Source organism: Porites lutea, chromosome 8 (assembly GCF_958299795.1).
Source record: "Porites lutea chromosome 8, jaPorLute2.1, whole genome shotgun sequence".
NCBI lineage: Eukaryota > Metazoa > Cnidaria > Anthozoa > Scleractinia > Poritidae > Porites > Porites lutea.
Genome location: NC_133208.1, coordinates 6509975 through 6529359, shown reverse-complemented (window position 1 = coordinate 6529359; position 19385 = coordinate 6509975). Strand labels below are relative to the sequence as shown.

The 19385-nt window shown below is 40.5% G+C and overlaps 2 protein-coding genes across 2 annotated transcripts; both read left to right on the top strand.

Annotated features, from left to right (window-relative positions):
* Window positions 1-2792: 2792 nt before the first annotated feature.
* On the top strand, window positions 2793-9114 carry LOC140946819 (cytochrome P450 1A1-like). Its single transcript, XM_073395927.1, has 2 exons — window positions 2793-3636; window positions 6560-9114. Exons 1-2 carry the CDS (start codon window positions 2798-2800, stop codon window positions 7176-7178), a joined length of 1458 nt encoding a protein of 485 aa, XP_073252028.1. The 5' UTR covers window positions 2793-2797; the 3' UTR covers window positions 7179-9114.
* A 1944-nt stretch (window positions 9115-11058) lies between these two features.
* Window positions 11059-19035, top strand: LOC140947011 (cytochrome P450 1A1-like). The gene is made up of 2 exons (XM_073396088.1): window positions 11059-11929; window positions 18219-19035. Exons 1-2 carry the CDS (start codon window positions 11091-11093, stop codon window positions 18835-18837), a joined length of 1458 nt encoding a protein of 485 aa, XP_073252189.1. The 5' UTR covers window positions 11059-11090; the 3' UTR covers window positions 18838-19035.
* The last annotated feature ends 350 nt before the right edge of the window (window positions 19036-19385 follow it).

The following is a 19385-nucleotide window of genomic DNA, read 5'->3' as shown; positions in this document are numbered from 1 at the left end:
AAAATGCATGATGACAAGGATTGAGCGGTAACTTTCACTTTGTAAATTGATCTTTAAATTTGCCCCTCATACCCTCCTCTTGGTCGCCACCTTGGATTTATAAACAAACCTTCGGTTTCCTCTTAACTTGCTATGAAAGGTCGCGCGCGCAGCGGAGCACTATTGGTAAGAAAATTTGGTAACCTATGTATCCGAGAAATTTTGGTAGTCACGTGACCTCACCTCCGCCCGACTACCTGTCCATCCGCACCACAGGCACACCAATATAAACAGGTATGGAAGGACATCGCATGGCCGCCCGAACGTTTAGAGAGACAGAGAAAAAAAAACAAAGTCGTGTCTTTTTCGACGATATCTTTTATGTTTACACTTACGTAGATAACAGCGAAAGACCTAGAGCGAGTTATTGAAGGCAAAGGAGACGAATTTCAATGGAAGAAAAACATGAAAATTTCATAGCGGCGGTGAGAAAATGAGAAATGCTAGCGGCCAGCAAGGTGAAATTGAGTGGCAGTGAAAGAAAAAAAAAACATGAAAACAGGAAACAAAATCTCTGGTAAGCATATACGACAATTCCTCCATAAAAACTAGGGGTACCTTCCGGCAAGTGCCAACGAGGCGAATTTGTTTATCTTTCGTGGAATGTGCCTATCCAGATCTTCGTGATTTGTTACATAATTTTAGAGGTTTACATTCGATTCCGCCATAGAAAGGGATGGCACTCAACTTTAGGGAAAAAACTTGGTACATCATCTAGGCTTCCCATTCTATTAAAAAATGACAACATGGCTTGAAGCTCCGTTGGTAAATTGGAGCAAGTCAGCTCTTATCTTTCAGGAGCGGATCTAAGGGGGAGGGTGCAGGGGGTGCGCACCCCCCCTGAGATGACCTGCGGTTTTCTGATACAACTGGTATTCTGTAAAAATAAAAACTGTGTGGTTTATTGGTGTTGAAGTAGAGCAAGAGACGAGTGCACCCCCTCCTGAAAAAGATCCTGGATCCGCCCCTGTATTTTATGGAAATTCAAAACTGCAAACGTTAGAAAGTAAAATATAGTTCAAGTGAGGTCTTTGACCGCTAAAATTCAAAACTAAAATTAAATTCCGAGCTTTCGCCGATCAACGGCATTATCAAGGATAAGATAAATATTCTGCATGATAATATACATATAGAAAAAATTGGTGGAAGCAAAATGTGTGAAAAGCGCAAGAATGGGGCGGAATACATCAGAAGTATAAAAATATAAACTTTAGTAAAATACAAAGATCTAATGAGCGATTGGCACAGGACAAAGAGTCTATCGAAAGACAAAATGATTCATAATGATGGTCTTTAAAACCGCAAATTCGTTGCTGATTCCTCATGGGAGTTTAGGGCTGTCTTCAATGTAAATCGAGCTGCAAAAGGACACGCTGGTTGACAAAAATCTATCCAAAGGCAAAAATAACTTAACTTCTAAAAAACAAAAGGTCCTCAAATGCGTTGCATTCCTCACGGCAGGTGAGGACCGGCTCAATGTAAATCGAACTGTGAAGAACACCGGCGCTGGTTCTGATAAACGTTTTAAATAATACAATCCCATTCCTTGATTACCTACCGCATAATTTACAAAGGAAAAGATGACACTGAAAATCCTGGTTCTGAGTCGAGAAGCGAACACGCTACCTCAATGTAAATCGAGCTGCGAAGAACAAGCTGGTTCTGACAAAAATTGGAGCGTAAAACCCTATTCCTTAATGAGTTGCTGCTGAAACGCAATTTGTAAAGCGAACCAGAGCACTAATAGCCCTTCAAATCTAGAAGTCGTTTAAAGCTTGCTCACATGTCAGGGCCTCTTGAACTGAAAACGAACAGCTGCACACGGGATCACCCAATTTCGAATCACAAGTTGTAAATACAAGATCAGTGACGCCACTGCCCAAATATGGCCATGGGGTCTTTCTTACACCCAAAGATAGTCAAATATGGAAATTTTAGAGGGTTACGCAGAATTTGAGAGTTTTTGCCTACATTGCGCGGGATTATGAATCTGCCACCGAGGTAACCTCGCTTCTTAGCTCGGTTGTAATGTGTAACTAGGAATTTTGACTGGACGTTTTAGTCGTGCAAAACAACGGCAAGGAAAGACAGAAAAGCGTGCTGCACAATTTTAAATTTATGTCATTAAAAAATTGCTGAGAATGCGAGCGAGTGAAGATTATAATTTATTAATGTTGTGCATTTTGGTCGATCCATAGTCCTAGGATGACCAATCCATTCAAAAAGTTAGTTGAGGATAATTTCGGGATCGATGCGAAAAAAAATAAGGGGTGGCGAATGGTACCTCAAAAAACGTGGGTCTCGGAAAATTTTGGCAGGATCTCGAAATCTCGGAAGCGTTTTAGATAAGTCTCGAAGTCTCGTTTCTGCATGGTTTGTTTTTACTTTTTTTGACTCTCGAAACTTTTTACCAAAGAGTCGCAGTCTCGGATTTCTAACTAGGATCTCGGCGTCTCGGCGAGTCTCGGATTTTACCATTCGCCACCCCTAAAATAGGGGATCATTTCGGGGTCGGATGCATTTCGGGGGTTGCTACAGATCTTTTGGATCGGATATTAATCTCGATTTGACGGAATTTGACAGATACTGATACTGTAAAGTGAACTCATTGCGCATCGACTCAAGGACCTTGAGCCTTAAGCCTTTTAGCCTTGACCCTGGGCGGACCTAGCCGTCTACCTTAAGGATTTATGTCTGCAACGAAGGCTACACATATTTTGTTGATACTCCAGTCTAAAACCTCTAGTCATTCACAATCATGTTTGTCGAAATTCTCACTCTGCTAACACTTTATTTGGCAATATACATCGCTTCTACGATATGGCAAAACCGCTACCTTCCGCCGGGTCCTTTTCCGTTTCCAGTGCTGGGAAACTTGCTGTCTATTAGCCAAGATCAGCCTTATCGTGATTTCGCGAACATGGCGAAAAAGTACGGAAAACTTTTTCGAATCCAGATGGGCAGTAAGAAAGCGGTCGTCATTAACAGCTATGAAATTGCCAGAGAAGCGCTTTTGACTAAAGCAAAAGACTTCGCAGGGCGGCCGCCGCATTTTTTGGGAAGCATTTTCGGCCGAAACGGCTCCGCCATCGGGTTTGAATCTTTCTCCGAACGATGGAAAATGCAACATAAGATGTTAACTGCAGCTTTGCGCTCAACGGAAGACAAAGCTAATATCTCGTTGCATATCGAAGAACTATGCGGGCTATTTCTTTCCTCGCACACTAAACCATTTTGCCCACGGGATAACGTTTACAAGTCATTTGGGAACTGTCTGTCTTCCATGATCTTTGGACAAGAATGTAAACTTGATGACCGCGAGGTTGACACTCTAATCGACGCTGTACATGTCTTTCGAATGTCGTTAGGAGCAGCTAATGCAATTGATACGTTTCCCTTTTTAAAATACATTCCTTTTGAGATCATAAAACGAGCAAGGCGTGCAGGAGAAAATAGAGACGAAATTTTCAACAGAAGATTCCGACAGCATGTCTCAACGTTCAAAAAAGGCAACATTCGGTCTACGATTGACGCTATGTTGAAAGACTTTTGGAGTGATGGTTGCAATTTACTGACGGAAGAGAATTTGATTTCAAGGTGAGGAGGTGCTATTACAACTGTGTTTAAATTGGGCCCGGTTCCTCGAAAGATGGTCAAGAGTTTAACTCAAGGTTAAATCAAATTTTAGTTTTCTTGTCTAGGACTTCTTAACACAAAATGATATTCTCAAACAATCGGAGGGTAATTAAATACCCTCATGGATTAAAATTGTAATCTTCGACAAAGACGATTAACGCAGGCTTCTGCTTATCCTTATTCTGGAACCGGATCTTGGGGTCACAGATATCTACAGAGGGCAAAACATGTTTAAGTTCCTTCAAGGTAAAAAAAAAAAAAACCAGAACAAAAACAACAAAAAAAAAAACGGAAAAGTTTATCGGAACAACGGTGTTTTTCGTTTTGCATTATCTGCACTCCTTTTGGGGATATTCAAGTTTCTGTATTATGCAAATTAGGTAAGTTAAGACGTCACCAATCCCCCGAAGAAGGACGGCTTGTCCGTTCGAAGCCTCAAGTCGCTTTTGTCTTTGCTGTTTAATTTTACTACTAATGTGTAATTTTATTCACAAACTCTGTTTTCTCTTTTTTCGTGTGATTGTCGAGGTTGATGAGGGCGCGCTCTTAGTGATAAGGTTCGGTGGCGTTGGAAACGGTGGGGGAAGATCTTAATTTTCCCCGCCCCCTAGCTCAGCCATATCACCTCCACCTAGAAATTTGGGGGAGGGACCGAGGGTAGGACTCCCTCGGGTATGCGCCGCTAAACAGGGTATTGTTTTCAGGGTCTTGAGTCTTGAACAGGGTATACAATAGGATGGGGGAGTTTTTTGCACGTACTGGAAGCCCTCAAGAGTGTGAAGGTTGGCGATGAGCCAACATCATGCCCCTTCGGGTAATTTGTACTCTCCCCAGTCTTCCCTCACTATAAGAAACAAGAACGCTTTTGATAGCTTTAAGTCTCACTTGCTTGGAGATTAGATAAGAAATGAGGAAAGGATCAATTCTTCATGAAACACGATTTTCTTGCTAAAAGTGTTTTACTCCCTTCTTTATAGACGGTCGAGTATTCTTCAGCATATTTACTTTCGTATTGGATGATTTGTAAGTACGCTTCTGTAAATACACGAAAATCAAGGGCCTCTATTCAGGAGAAATTATATAAAAAACGTGATGAAGATGGCGCGTCATTTCAATCATCCCCGAAAATACACCGCATGCTCATCACAAGACTCATCAGTGACTCATTTGCATACCGTCAAAGTTTACAACGCCCGACCAGTTAGCCTCACCATCGAAGCTTTGCTCATTAAGATTCTTCTTCTTTTTTTTTGACCACTGAAGTAATCACTTGTTCCAAAGTAATCAACGCTTTCAAGCGATAGAAATCGTCAACCGATTCTTTCCGGAAAACTGCTCGACATGTTTCGCATCAATATTTCCTAAGCTTTCTATGCATGGCTTTCGTCACGCCGCCAATCTTATCCCCAGGTTCCACGGTCTCCGCTAGGAACACCTGGGACCATAACTCCTTTTTTGGCGCGCACACACGAAAACAAAAGGAAACACACGCTTTCATTTTAAGAGTCTCGCAGCTAAAGCAAGCGAGGCTAATATCGGCGGTTGAGAAGGGCCACATGAATGAGGTGGAAAGGTAAAGCCTAAACAAGATAATGTAGCGTCTCCTTCTTCTCCTTCCTCACAAATTGATGTCACGCATCAATTATAATCGCAAAATACACGGGCTTTGGCGTGAATGCGGGCAGGAGACTGACCAGACCCCTGCTATCTACGGGGAAAACCCAGAGACGTCAGTGAATAATATACGCCTATTTCAATAAAGTTTGCTATTCTCGTGAAACATGATGCATGATCCATGATCCATGTTTCATGACATGCGGTGCATTATGTGAGCAAGCTCAGTTTGTCATATGCCCGCGCCGTACGCGGAAGACTTCCGTTAGAGTGCGATTTGGTTTCCACATTTTTGTGGGTATTAAGCAGAAGAAGCCTGTTTTCATCTTGGAATATCCAAATGGACTCAAAGGCGCTACTTCCTTAGTTAAGTTTGTTTCGGGTGATGTGGACGCAAAGAAGATGGGATGACCTTCTTGAAGCGTACCTTGAACCCGACGACGGCGAGGCAACAAGAACGTCACAAAAACTATAGGTTTAACAAAGCAAAACAACCATTCTTCACGTGCAGCAGCTTTTTTTTTTGTACATTTCATTACCATCACCGCACGACTACGACGTGAAAATGCCTTATTTCACGTTTTATAGAGGACGTAAACAAGAGACGACGAAATTTTCTTTCTCTTTTCTAACCTGAATAAGGTTCTTAGGAATTTAGCTCTTAGGAGAGTTCGCCTACATTGACAAACGAAGTTAGTTGGAATAATCGCGATGGAGGTTAAAGAATCGAAGGCGAATTCACTTTTTATGCAGAGTTTTCGCCCCCGTCCTTAGATCTTAATCAAGGTCCCTATTTTAAATTAGGCTTGTGTAACGCTGAAAAGTAAATAACTTTACATTACGAGTTTGTTAAGTATTTTTAAGGATGAAAGATTGAAAAAAAGGGGGTAAAAAAAGGAGGAATGTAGAAGCCTATTTCAAGGCTGTCCACGTGGGCGGCTCTTAATTTCTTTGTTACAATGAAATTCTTCAGCTCACTTGCACTTGAGAATTTCGTCACCTGTTTGAGCTGAAAACTCTCTTTCACTGCCTTCTTATTGTTTGTTAGTACTTTCAAACAAATGTTGTGTGTATTATTATTATCAGTTGCCGAGCACAGGCGTGCACAAACTTCCTGCTTACAAAAAGATCTACCACAATACACCGCAGGCTACGAAACGTGGATCATGAATCATGCATCACGTTTCACGGGAGCAACCTTAATTGAAATCAGTGTATATTTCAGTAATAAATGCAGGTCGACTACAATTTCCCTTTTTTTTCCCTCTAGCGCCTCGGAACTGTTTATAGCTGGTACAGGAACGCTCTCAGTTGTGCTCCTTTGGAGCCTTTATTACGTCACCAAACACCCAGATGTACAGGCCAGGTTACATTGCGAGCTAGATGAATTCATTGGCAAAAATGCACGACTTCCAGAGTTCTCAGATCGGCCCAACTTACCATATTTCGAAGCGTTTACTGCTGAACTACATCGTTCTGCAAGTGACAATCCTTTGGCGCTTCCTCATTCGACAACACGGGATACATCCCTTGCGGGATTCTTTATCCCTCGGGATACCACAGTGTTTGTTAATCTCTGGGGAATTCACCACGATCCTGATTACTGGCGGGAGCCATTTAGTTTTCGGCCGGACCGATTCTTGGATGAACAGGGACGACTGCATGTGGAGGGAATCATGCCTTTCTCGACAGGAATACGTTCGTGTCTCGGGGAAAAGTTTGCCAAAAGAGTGGTTTTCTTGTTCGTCGCGCGATTGCTGCACAAATTTAGATTTGAGTGTCCGCATGGTGAAATCCTGCCCGAAGAGGAAGACATAAGTGATTACGGGATTTTACTTGATTGTAAGCCGTTTAGGATAAAAGCAATAGAAAGAAGAGTTAATAGTTAATTGATTACATCGCTTGCTGTGCTGACAGGAATCTATTATAGATTATAGAGTGTTTTCACTCACGTGGCCAGCATCTATGTAAAATTTATTGGAACAACAGAAAGCGTTTGCATGAGAAAAGAGTTGAACTCCCAGAGGATTGGTTTGGGACACCAACATGGCCGCCGTTTCATTGTTTTGGGACACCAATATGGCTGCCGTGACGTCATGTGAAAACATTCTATATTCTTTGAACACAGCTTCATAAAAAGCAGGGTTTTGAAATTTTTTTTTTTTTAGCATTTTGTACTTTTTATATTGTAGTTCATGGAAGAGAGCTAAATAGCTAGCTATCATCTTAATACTGATGGAAATACCACAGGGTGTCCAGCGGCATGGTTGCTCAAAAAAATAGGAAAATAGGAAACTCAGGATTGAGAAAATAGGAAAAATAGGAATCTTTATTAAAAAATAGGAGAAAAATAGCAAAATCAATAGTACTCTCGTGCACAAAGATATAGCCTCCCTGCACCTCATCAGGATTACAATAAAGGCTACGAGTCCTCAGCTTCTACATTCATACGATTTAGATCAACTTTCACGGCTTAAAAGGAGTGAAAATGATCAGTAACGTTTAGTTTATTGGCTCAATTACGCTGTAATCAGAATGATATGCTTGACTACAGGTAGAGCGTGGTTCAATAATCAAAGGTGATCATATGCAAATTCCCTTCAAGTTGGCAGCCAATCTTTGAAAAGCTTCGAAGAGTGAAATTTCTTAGGATAGAAAATTCTTACGATTGCGTTGTCATTGAAGGATACAGAACTAGGACTAAACTTTATATCTCTAGAAAAGAGATCTAATCAGCCAAAACGTTAAGAACCAAACACGAGAAGTCCAAAGACTACTGCACAAAGCTGATTCAGAAAAACGTGTATTGTGTTTTCATAACAATATTTTGGCTCAAAAAATATATAAATAAAAAAATAAATTAAAAAAAAAATAAAAAATATAATAATAATAATAATAATAATAATAATAATAATAATAATAATAATAATAATAATAATAATAAATAAGGCTATTGAGCGGATGCAGAAGTCGGTCATCTCAAACACTTTAAACATTGCCAGAACATTTAAGATAAATACTTAATTAGGGCGCTAAGGACTCCAGTTTTTAGGTCTTTTTCCTCTAGAAATCTAGAAACACAAGTTTGCTGATGTTTTTACTTAGATTTTTTAGAGTATTAGAGTTTGATATTATTCTGAATAAGCTTTTAGTAGAGATAACCACATTATGATGGCCTCGTTTAGGTATATAAGAGATAATGAGAGTATAAAAACTGAATAATTTTCTAAATAGGCTTCTGGTAGAGATAATTATATCATCATGTATTTGCGTATGTTTTACAGAGTATAAGAATTTAATAATATTCTAAATTGGGTTTTTAAGTAGAAAGATTCATATCATTATGAATATCACGATCGTATTAGGTTTCGTACCGACCTTTTTTTACTTCTAAGTATAGCTTCTCAAGTGGTGTAGGTTACGTTATGCGCCCTATACTACTCATAGGGCCTGTTTACATGGAGGTAGGGGACCCCAGGTAGGTGAGGTAAAATATGGCGGGTCACCCCACCTATCATGTAAACGTGATCAAATTAAAATGAGAGATTATATGGATAAACAGGTTACCCCACCTAAGCCGCTAAAGAGGGTTACCTCACCTACCTGGGGTTCCCCACCTCCATGTAAACAGGCCCATAGTGTGGACAGCATTCCAAAGTTTTATACTGCGACATGATAATAATAATAAATAAGAGTGAAGAACAAGAATAGGACAGATTGGGGAGAGATCATAGGTTCGAGACATCGCGCGCACGCGCTCACAACTGCGCGTAACACGCGAGTTGTCATGCCAAAAGGAAAACCACAGGTAACCCAGGCTCTGTGATAGTACCACAGTACGGTTCCAGTAAAATTACAGTGTTTGTATTGGGTAAAAATACCATCCTTAAAATTGCTAGGAAGTACTAAATAAAGATCAATGAAACTTACTCTGCAGTTAATTGTTGTTGTCCTTATTGCTCCAACGAAGTTTCGTGATAATTTGTAGTAATTTGTTCAAATTCACTCTATATACAATAATAATATACAAGGTAGGAGACACGAGATGCCATTTTCGCCGACATGCTCTCATTCAACACAACTTTTTCCACGAAATTCGAATTCCAACGGAAAATAAACATGCCAGGATCGTAGAAATAGGATAGTAGCAGGAAAAGTAAAAAAAAAAAAATTCCAGAATCACTTGTAAAGAAGCAAGTACTTTCATTTACAAGCACACGATCTTGTCTTCTTAACAACAATTGTCTCAAATTATCATCGATACTTCGTTTTTGCAGCCTTTTTTGACATTTGATAGTCCTGTTAATATACATTTTTTTATGTCTGATTATATCTTGCAGACTAAACGTGAGATTTAATATGTAATCATGTGTTCATTCTTCCTTTTTTTTGCCCGATCGACCGACCCACCTTCACGAGAGGGAGGGCGATGGGAAACGAAACATTTTATTGGGATGGCCTAAGTAAAATTTAGCTTGAAAGTAGGCTCACTTGTGCAAATTCAGCGGAAACTTTCCCAAAAATCGCAGTTAAGTGAGCCTGACTAAGAAAAATTTAAGGGAGCCCTGCGGGGCCCTAACCCTGTGACATCCAGGGTGCCCCAGCATATAATTTCTTGAAAAAACTAAGATTTTCTACTCGCCTGGGAGAAAAGGTTAGGTACCATGGGCATTGAATAGAAGCAAGGCTCATGGTGACCTTGTTTTGTTACAAACTATGCTCCGTCGTCGTGCAAGTCGTGTTACGTGTATTAATGCATGGCAATAGTAGATTTATTTCCTAGTCGATGTACTGAGTCTTCCCAGGCTTTCTTAGTCAATGCATTTTGGTGCCATATTTAAAACAAAAGGGACCATGTTACCTGAAATACATAGCCCATATGGATGCAGAATGAGGCCTTAAGTAATCTGCCATTTCTCTCCCCTCTATTATTACGTCTGTGTTGTGCTGCATACTTGTCTTGTGACCGCTAACTCCTTGCATTTTATTATCATTAAGTGAATTGAGTGACACATTGAATAAGGTGTTGATCCTTGAATATTGTTCCATGTACCAATCATCGCATGTGAATAGGAATCTGAATGATAAAAGTGAAACCACAGGTATCCCAATCTCATGAGTAAGAACTGCAAATGTAAATAATCAGAACCGTTTCTGTTATTATGTACAAAAGGGTCAGGTTTTAGAGAGAATCTTGTGTCTGTAATAGTTTCCACATTTCTTATTTTTATGTTTGTTGATCAGTTGTTACTCGTGGATGTGTTTTCTCAGCTGTACTATTTAACTTATGCCAAAAAAAATAACAATGTCGGACATATATACCGTTATAAATCATTAAAATCATGAAAAATCGATAACATCGATTTGACACCGCAATTTAGTTTATCGATTTTCACCGATTTCCGTTATCAATCGATAAAAATCACTTGATTGCTATCGATTTTTATCGATTGACTGCTCCGGGTATGATTTGCGAGTAATGCTATGTTTAAGAGAGCCTTTCTCTAACCTCCTGGACGTGACGTGAAAAAGTGTTCTCTTAGGGAATCTTAAGTCTGGACGTCCTTGGTGACGCATGTGACTGGGTCACAGACCAGTATTTTCAAGCGATAAATGTGCTGAAAGGTGACTCTCTAATAAAGAGTGACATCGACACTATTTCTGACTATTACTATGACTATGACTATTTCGTGACATCGACACCTTCCATACCTTAGTCTACCTTAAGGATTTATGTCTGCAACGAAGCCTACACAGATTTTGTTGATACTCCAGTCTGCAATCTCCAGTCATTCACAATCATGTTTGTCGAAATTCTCACTCTGCTAGCACTTTATTTGGAAGTATATATCGCTTCTACGATATGGCAAAACCGCCATCTTCCACCGGGTCCTTTTCCTTTTCCAGTGCTGGGAAACTTGCTGTCGATTAGCCAAGATCAGCCTTATCGTGATTTCGCGAACATGGCGAAAAAGTACGGAAAACTTTTTCGAATCCAGATGGGCAGTAAGAAAGCGGTCGTCATTAACAGCTACGAAATTGCCAGAGAAGCGCTTTTGACTAAAGCAAAAGACTTCTCTGCGCGGCCGCCGCATTTTTTGGGAAGCATTTTCGGCCGAAACGGCTCCGGCATCGCGTTTGATACTTTCTCCGAGCGATGGAAAATACAACAGAAGATGTTAACTGCAGCTTTGCGCTCAACGGAAGACAAAGCTAACATGTCGTTGCATATCGAAGAACTATGCCAGCAATTTCTTTCATCGCACGCTGAACCATTTTGTCCAAGGGATAACGTTTACAAGTCATTTGGGAACTGTCTGTCTTCCATGATCTTTGGACAAGAATGTAAACTTGATGACCGCGAGGTTGACACTCTAATCGACGCTGTACACGTCTTTCGAATGTCGTTAGGAGCAGCTAATGCAATTGATACGTTTCCCTTTTTAAAATACATTCCTTTCGAGATCATAAAACGAGCAAGGCGTGCAGGAGAAAATAGAGACGAAATTTTCAACAGAAGATTCCGACAGCATGTCTCAACGTTCGAAAAAGGCAACATTCGGTCTACGATTGACGCTATGTTGAAACACTTTTGGAGTAATGGTTGCAATTTACTGACGGAAGAGAATTTGATTTCAAGGTAAGGAGGTGCTATTACAACTGTGCTTAAATTTGGCCTGGTTCCTTGAAAGTTTAGCTCAGGGTTAAATCAAATTTTAGTTTTCTTGGCTAGGACCACTTTAGACTGCAAAACAGTCGGTTTTGTTCTCAAAATCAGTTAAAAAAAAGGCAAAGAGAGGCGTAAGAGTCTTAGGCGCGCGAAGCACGCGAGCCTCAAAACGCCCGTAAGGGCGTGTCAGGCGAGAAAAAAAACCGTCTGTCCGTTTTCCATACAGTTCGTTCCGACCAGGGGGTTCAAAAATGTGGTCGAGCTGTCAAAAATCTGTTCACAACTCCACCCTCTTTGTAAATTTGATTCACTCGGTGATTGATTGCGAGGGAGAATAGCGCGTGTTATTGTCTGCACTTGGCTTCGAATCTTGACTCTGTATCCAGTAAACCGTATTTAAAACCGTATTTTTAAAAGCAATCTGTCCTTTAATAATTTCAAATGGCTGCTTACAAAACTGGAGCTTTCGTGCGTTCTACTTTACCCCGTTCTAGAAAACGCCTCTGAAATGGATACCCCGTTCTAAATCAGGAGCTTCAAAATCACGACCCCGTTGGGCGGCACATACCCGTATAGGTAATGTATGGGAGTACCCTCCCCCCCCCGGGCATAATACAGGGTGTCCGCCCAATACAGGTTTTAATAGATAACGACATATGAGGTGTCAAATGCCATTCAAATAAACAGTGGAAACGTTTAGAATACTCCCAGAGACTATGACGATATTACGTTTGCATGAATTTCTTCATCAAAGTGGACCAATTGATCATAGTACCTTAAACATAGATTGCGACTCAAATTTGAAGAAATCAGATGAGTGAAAAAAGCTCTATACAAACAAAACTAAATGGAAAACAATACTGTACTGGGAAAATAATCAAATAAGTTCGTCAAGTCACGTTTTTGACCCCGGGGGGGGGGGGGGCACTGCCATATATGGGTTGTATAGGTATGTGCCGCTGTGAAGGGTATGGTTTTCAGGCAGTTTACTCTAGGATAGGGTATATAAATCAGAGTGTTTGGGTCTAGAATAGGGTATCATTTTTCCGGAAAATGATCAGTTGGTTGAGGATTTTATCTAGACAAGGGAAACAGCTACTCTAGGATAGGGGGATTTGGGAGTTTACTCTAGTATAGGGTAGCAAAATTCAGCTGAACTAGCCCTGTTATAGGTTAAGGGTTCCAGGGTCCCAGCGGCACATCCCCACCCAGAAATTCCTAAAGTACCCCCCCCCCGGGGGGTTTGAATGTAAAAATCGAAAAATGTGTGGGTGACAATTCGAGGCAATCTTTAGCATTTCCGGTGTCTGGCATGTTGGGTGGTGGAATTTAATTACAAGTGTCCGTTTAATACAGGTTGGCAACAATAGAAATAACAATTTCAGGTACTTTTTAGGTGTCTGCGTCCGCTTAATAGAGGTGTCCGCTTAATAAAGGTTTCGTTTAAAGTAAATAAGGGAAATAGATTTGGGGACTTCGGCTACTGTCCTCTTAATAGAGGGTGTCCGCTTAATACGGTTGTATATATAGTCGAGGATCAAAAATGAGTGGAAGTGGCAGTACGCCAACAAAGCCTGTGCCTGCTCCTAGAAGAGGGAGTAAGCCGAAAGAGCGGCGCTTCGGATAAATTGTGGAATTTCAAAACACAGTTCGGCAATTTTTAAAAGGGTGGATGGATAAGATAAGGTGGATCGATTTTTATTTCCATTTTCTAGCAAATTTCCAGACCTAAACTTCGCCCCATATGTTCTCTATATCTACTCATGTTATGAAACCCGTACGTGACACAAACAGTGAGCCTGGGTGACCTGTGATTAAACAACCCAAAACCCTTAATTAGCCGCAATGAAGAGCTTTACATTTCTAAAGAGGCCAAAAAAGAAAATGCTCTTCTATCAGAGGGTAAATCATGCCGACCAGATAAAATCAATATGCGTGTCCGAGATTTTACTTTCACGATGTATTAGGGCAGCTGAAAACTAATTTTCATACAGATTTTCGCTAAGGATTCTTGGTTTTGTGATAGAGTACGCTTGAATTTCTAAGCTTTTGCGTGATGCGGCATTTACATGACGGCCAAGAGAGTGGTCATGTAGATTAAAAAAATAACTTATTTCAGGGATTTTTGCTATCTAAACAGTTTATGTATTAGAAAATGTATTACTTTATTGTTTATGAATTCCTCGAAGAATAATTTCACGTTTTTGTAGCAAAACTCAGTAACAGATGTTTCTGTTGGTTTCCGTCCACCATGTTGGAGCTCATCAGGATGAGCACCAGCATGGTGTCTCCATACAAATCTCTATAAATTTGGGTAAAACATTTCTTCGGATATCTCGTATACGAAATATTCCTCTGACCTGAATCTTGGCGAGGGTCTTTGCATATTTACCTCCTTTCATTTCCCAGATTCTGAACTTTATCTATTGAACGGTCTTCATTTTTATTTTCATCTATTTTGAATGGCGTGACACTGAAAACCAACAATATGTTCAGTAAGCGGACAAAATTCACATTTGCTCAATCAAAACGTTTTCCTCCAAAGCATAATCTACCCGACAGAGAAAACAATTCATCGAAACAAGCAGTATTTTGGCATGAGGTAATAGTCTTTTGTTGTCCTCCGATCTCCCTTTTTTACACAGGCGAGATAACAATGACGGTCGGCCGTTGCACGGAACTTGAAGGACTCTTTGCATGAACAAACATCTGTTAAATAGGGCTTTTGCCAAATCCTGTAGGTAGGAAACAGAAAACATCCTTTCCCGTGAGCAGCAACTCCAAAGCTTCCCTCTGCTCCGATTTTAAAACAAATCCTAATCCTTGCGCGTGCAAATCCAGGTGATCAACATCTAGCCTGTTCCAGGCTCTCAGATAGTGGGGAAGACGCGAAAGTAAAAGGAAGGCACGGAGCCTGGAACAGGCTAATCAACATCCGTCATTTCAGCGAAAGCTTTAGGAATCTATTCATCACGGTACCGTCACGGGATATTGTGAATGACTCGTTGAAACATTACTTGACAGTTTGTTGACAGCTTACATCGAAATTTAGCCAATGAGAATTGCCCGTGGCTGGGAGAAGCGGGTAATTCGAACGAACATAACGTATGCAAAACGGACAGTGCGTATTTTTAGCGCCTCTCCCCAGTCTCGCTCACTCTTTTCAGCCTCTTTCCAGACCTTTTGTTTGACTGCTCGCGCGCACTTGAATACGCAAAAATACGGACTGTTTTGCAGTCTAGGACCACCTAACACAAAATGATATTCTCAAGCAATGTTTAGAGGTAATTAAATACCTTCATGGCTAATCCCATGCGCTTATGCTTATCCTTATTCTGGAACCAGGTCTTGGGCCAAAAATATCTACCGAGGGCAAAACATGTTTAAGTTCCTTTAAAGCCTGATAAAAAAAAAACAACAACAACAAAAACAGTGACGTTTGTCTGAACAAGAACTTTTTTCGATTTGCATTATCTGCACTCTTTTCCGAGATATTCAAGTTTCTGTATTATGCAAATTAGGTAAGTTAGGACGTCATCAATCCCCTGAAGAAGAACGGCTTCTCCGTCCGAAGCGTCAAGTCGCTTTTGTCGTTGCTGTTTTGTTATTAATGTTTAATTTTATTCACAGTCTCTGTTTTTTTTCGTGTGATTGTCGAGGTTAATGACCAACTCGCTCGTAGTGACTTATAGGCTTCGGTGGCGTTTGAAACGGTGGGGGAAGATCTTAATTTTTCCCGCCCTCCAGCCCAGCCATATCACTGGAAATTTGGGGGAGGGGTTAGGGTTTTCCTCAAGTTGCTCAAAATTTACAAACAAAATCCGTAATTTCTTAAAAAATTGCTCAAAATTTGCTTTTTGTAAAAAAAAAACAAACAAAAACAAAACAAAACAAAAACTTTTTTTGTTGCCCGCCTTAGTTTATTCGCCGTCTGATGCAAAAATATGCAAATTAAACAACACAAGTAAAATTTCCAAGCACCTTGTGCCCTTTTGCAGCGTAACCAGCGTTGCTAAATAACTTTATCCTCAAATGAAACCAAAAAAAATTATGAGTAAAGACAACGCATCAGCATTAATATTTATCGTGTAAAAATTCTAGTATGAGCCAATAAAATTATCAAGACTTCTTACCATTTTCTTCCGCCATTTTGAATTTTCTTTAAAAGTCCGCTGACCTAGCAGCCCGGTTGGATGCATTTTAAGACCCTTATCTTTCTCTTTTTCTCACAGGAAATTCATAAATTGTCCACTACAACATTGTGAAATATAGAAGCAAGGCCAAGCTAAGCACTAAAGGTTGCTCCGATAATTTTATAGAATTGGTAGAAAACTAGAATTTGCTCAGAATACAAAAAGTTACTCGAAATACGAGAAGTTGGAAAGCCCCAAGAGGCGGGGGGGGGGGGGGGGGGGACTTCCTCGGGTATGTGCCGCTAAACAGGGTATGGTTTTCAGGGTCTTGAGACTTGAGTCTTGAAAAGGGTATACAACAGGATGCGGGAGTTTTTTGCACTGCAAACTTTTAAGGGTGTGAAGGTTGGCGATGAGCCTACATCATGCCCCCTCGGGTATTTTGTACTCTTCCCGGTCTTCCCTCAGTATAAGAAACAATAATGCTCTCGCTTGGAGATTAGATAAGAAATGAGGAGGCGATTAATTATGTGGGCGGCGCCCAAATAGAGTAATCGAGATCGCTTGTTTTGATCCAAAGTTGCTATAGGCACGCAATAGGTGCGAATGTAAACAAGCTAAGTAAACAAGCCAAGCGACTCGAAAGTCTGCCGCGCGAAATGTCACGACACAGCGTTTATCCTCGTTACAATACGTCCCACAGCTAATGCCAGCAAACAGATCGACAATAGAAAACAAACGTATTGAAAAAACAAGGTTTACCGAGTGATACAAACTATTAAATGATTTAAATTTTTCCTTTGGAAAATAATTCTCCTCGCAGCACACGGCGTGAGTGTTTCAACCCCGGACCATAGTAGTCTGCTTAGTAAGCGTTTCCATTTGGCGTCGGAGCAAAGAAAGACCGAGGAAGGAGATTTTTGGTTTTGAACGCGCGAGAAATGAAACGAGAACCCAGGCCCTTAGTTCTATAGCGAGATTTTACGCCCTCCAACTTGACCCAACCGATTTTTCAAAGCCCCCAAACGTACACACACATACACACACAAAATTTCAGCCCCACCCCCTCATTACCTTCATACCCGCTTCTCTATGTTAATGAACTTTTCCTTATCCACGTTCTCTCCATACAAACATAAAAAAAACCGAAAAACAATCCTAACTAGAAAGCCTAACAATGTTAAAAATAAGTATAAGGATGTTTTTTACTATTTACAAGTTCTTTCACAACCACCACTTCACATCAGACTGTAACTACACTATCCCTTCATAACCAAATTACCACTCCCACAACTACCTCACTGCAACACCTAAAATCTCTTTTACCTTCCAAAAAAAAACATTTTTTGTTACAAACTTCAAATTAAATTCTATGAGAAACCAGTTTCAGTGATTAACAAACTACAGCCATTATCTTACCAATAAGCGACGTCAAATATAACATCTCAACCAACCCCTAAAATATACAACGCTACTGCACTACTCACACATCCCTAACACACATTAAAAAAACACCACACACGCATAGTACATCGACGCCTTAATGTACTCTCCCACAGCGTCTTCTTGTACATGAAACAGGATTTCCTCGCTAAAAGTTTTTCACTCCTTACTTTATCGACGGTCGAGTATTCTTAAGGATATTTACTTTTTATATCGTATACGACGATTTTTGATAACGCGTGTGTAAATACACGAAAATCGAGGGCCTCGATTCGAGAGAAATTACGTTAAAAAAAACCATGGTGAACGTGGCGCGTCATTTCAATCATCGCCGAAAATAAACCGCCTGCTCATCACTAGACTTATTTGCATACAAGGAAAGTTTACAACATCCGACCAGTTAGCCTCACCATCGAAGTTTTGATCATAAAGATCTTTCTTTTTTTCAGCCACTGAAGTAGTCACTTGTTCTAAAGTGATCTTTCACATTAACCCTTCGACGACTGCTTAGGTCGTTTTCGTTCCAAGTAAAACGATGCATATCTTCCTTCCTGGACGTTTTTAGCTTTCAGTGTAAGTTAATAAATTGGTGAGCAACATCGTCAGAAAAGATAGATCTTTGGTCCAGCGAGTAATAAACGCAGGTCGACTACAAATTCCCATGTTTTTTTTTTTACTTTTAGCGCCTCGGAGCTGTTTGTAGCTGGCACAGGAACGCTCTCAGTTGTGATCATTTGGAGCCTTTATTACGTCACCAAACACCCGGATGTACAGGCCAGGTTACATTGCGAGCTAGATGAAGTCATTGGCAAAAATGCACGACTTCCAGTGTTCTCAGACCGACCTAACTTGCCATATTTGGAGGCGTTTATTGCTGAGCTACATCGATCTGCAAGTGAGAATCCTTTGGCGATTCCTCATTCGACAACGCGGGATACATCCCTTGCGGGATTCTTTATCCCTCGGGATACCACAGTGTTTGTTAATCTTTGGGGAATTCACCACGATCCTGATTACTGGCGGGAGCCATTTAGTTTTCGGCCGGACCGATTCTTGGATGAACAGGGGCGACTGCATGTGGAAGGAATCATGCCTTTCTCGACAGGAACACGTTCGTGTCTCGCAGAAAAGTTTTCCAAAAGAGTGATTTTCTTGTTCGTTGCGCGATTGCTGCATAGATTTAGATTTGAGTGTCCGCATGCTGAAATCCTGCCCGAAGAGAAAGACCTGAGTGATTACAGGATTTTACTTGATTGTAAGCCGTTTAGGATAAAAGCAATAGAAAGAAGAGTTAACAGTTAATTGATTACATCGTTTGCTCTACCGATAGGAATCTATTATATCCTTTGAACACAGCCTCATAAAAAGTGGAGTGTTTCTAAACTTTTTTAGCATTTTGTGCTTTTCATATTGTAGTTCATGGAAGACAGCTAGAGGTAGCTAGCTATCATATTAATACTGATGGAAATATCGTGAAGAAATAAAGTTATCTCATATGGGCTACTGCGCTCCTGATTCTATTTGGTTACAGTCGGCTCTCTCTTAGAGGACACCTCCATAAGACAGACACCTCTATTAAGCGGACACCTAGACCCGGTCCATGCCTTTTGTTATTCTCTTTATTTGACTGTCTATATATAAGACGGACATCTCTGTAAGACGGACACTTAGTGCAGGCCCTAAAGGGGTCCGTCTTAGAGAGAGTTGATTGCATTCTATTATAAAGCTGCAAAAAACGTGGACGAAGATCCTACTAGTTGTAAACGTTGGAGCTCGTTGGATCTCTAGAAAAGAGATCTAATCAGCCAAAATATTAAGAACCAAAAACGAGAAGTCCAAAAACTACTGCA

What these genes read in the sequence shown, in the direction of transcription:
- LOC140946819 (XM_073395927.1), top strand. Translation starts at nt 2,798, where the DNA reads ATGTTTGTCGAAATTCTCACTCTGCTAACACTTTATTTGGCAATATAC. An exon ending in GAAGAGAATTTGATTTCAAG is followed by an intron (nt 3,637 to 6,559) that starts GTGAGGAGGTGC and finishes TTTTCCCTCTAG; the next exon opens with CGCCTCGGAACTGTTTATAG.
- LOC140947011 (XM_073396088.1), top strand. Translation starts at nt 11,091, where the DNA reads ATGTTTGTCGAAATTCTCACTCTGCTAGCACTTTATTTGGAAGTATAT. An exon ending in GAAGAGAATTTGATTTCAAG is followed by an intron (nt 11,930 to 18,218) that starts GTAAGGAGGTGC and finishes TTTTACTTTTAG; the next exon opens with CGCCTCGGAGCTGTTTGTAG.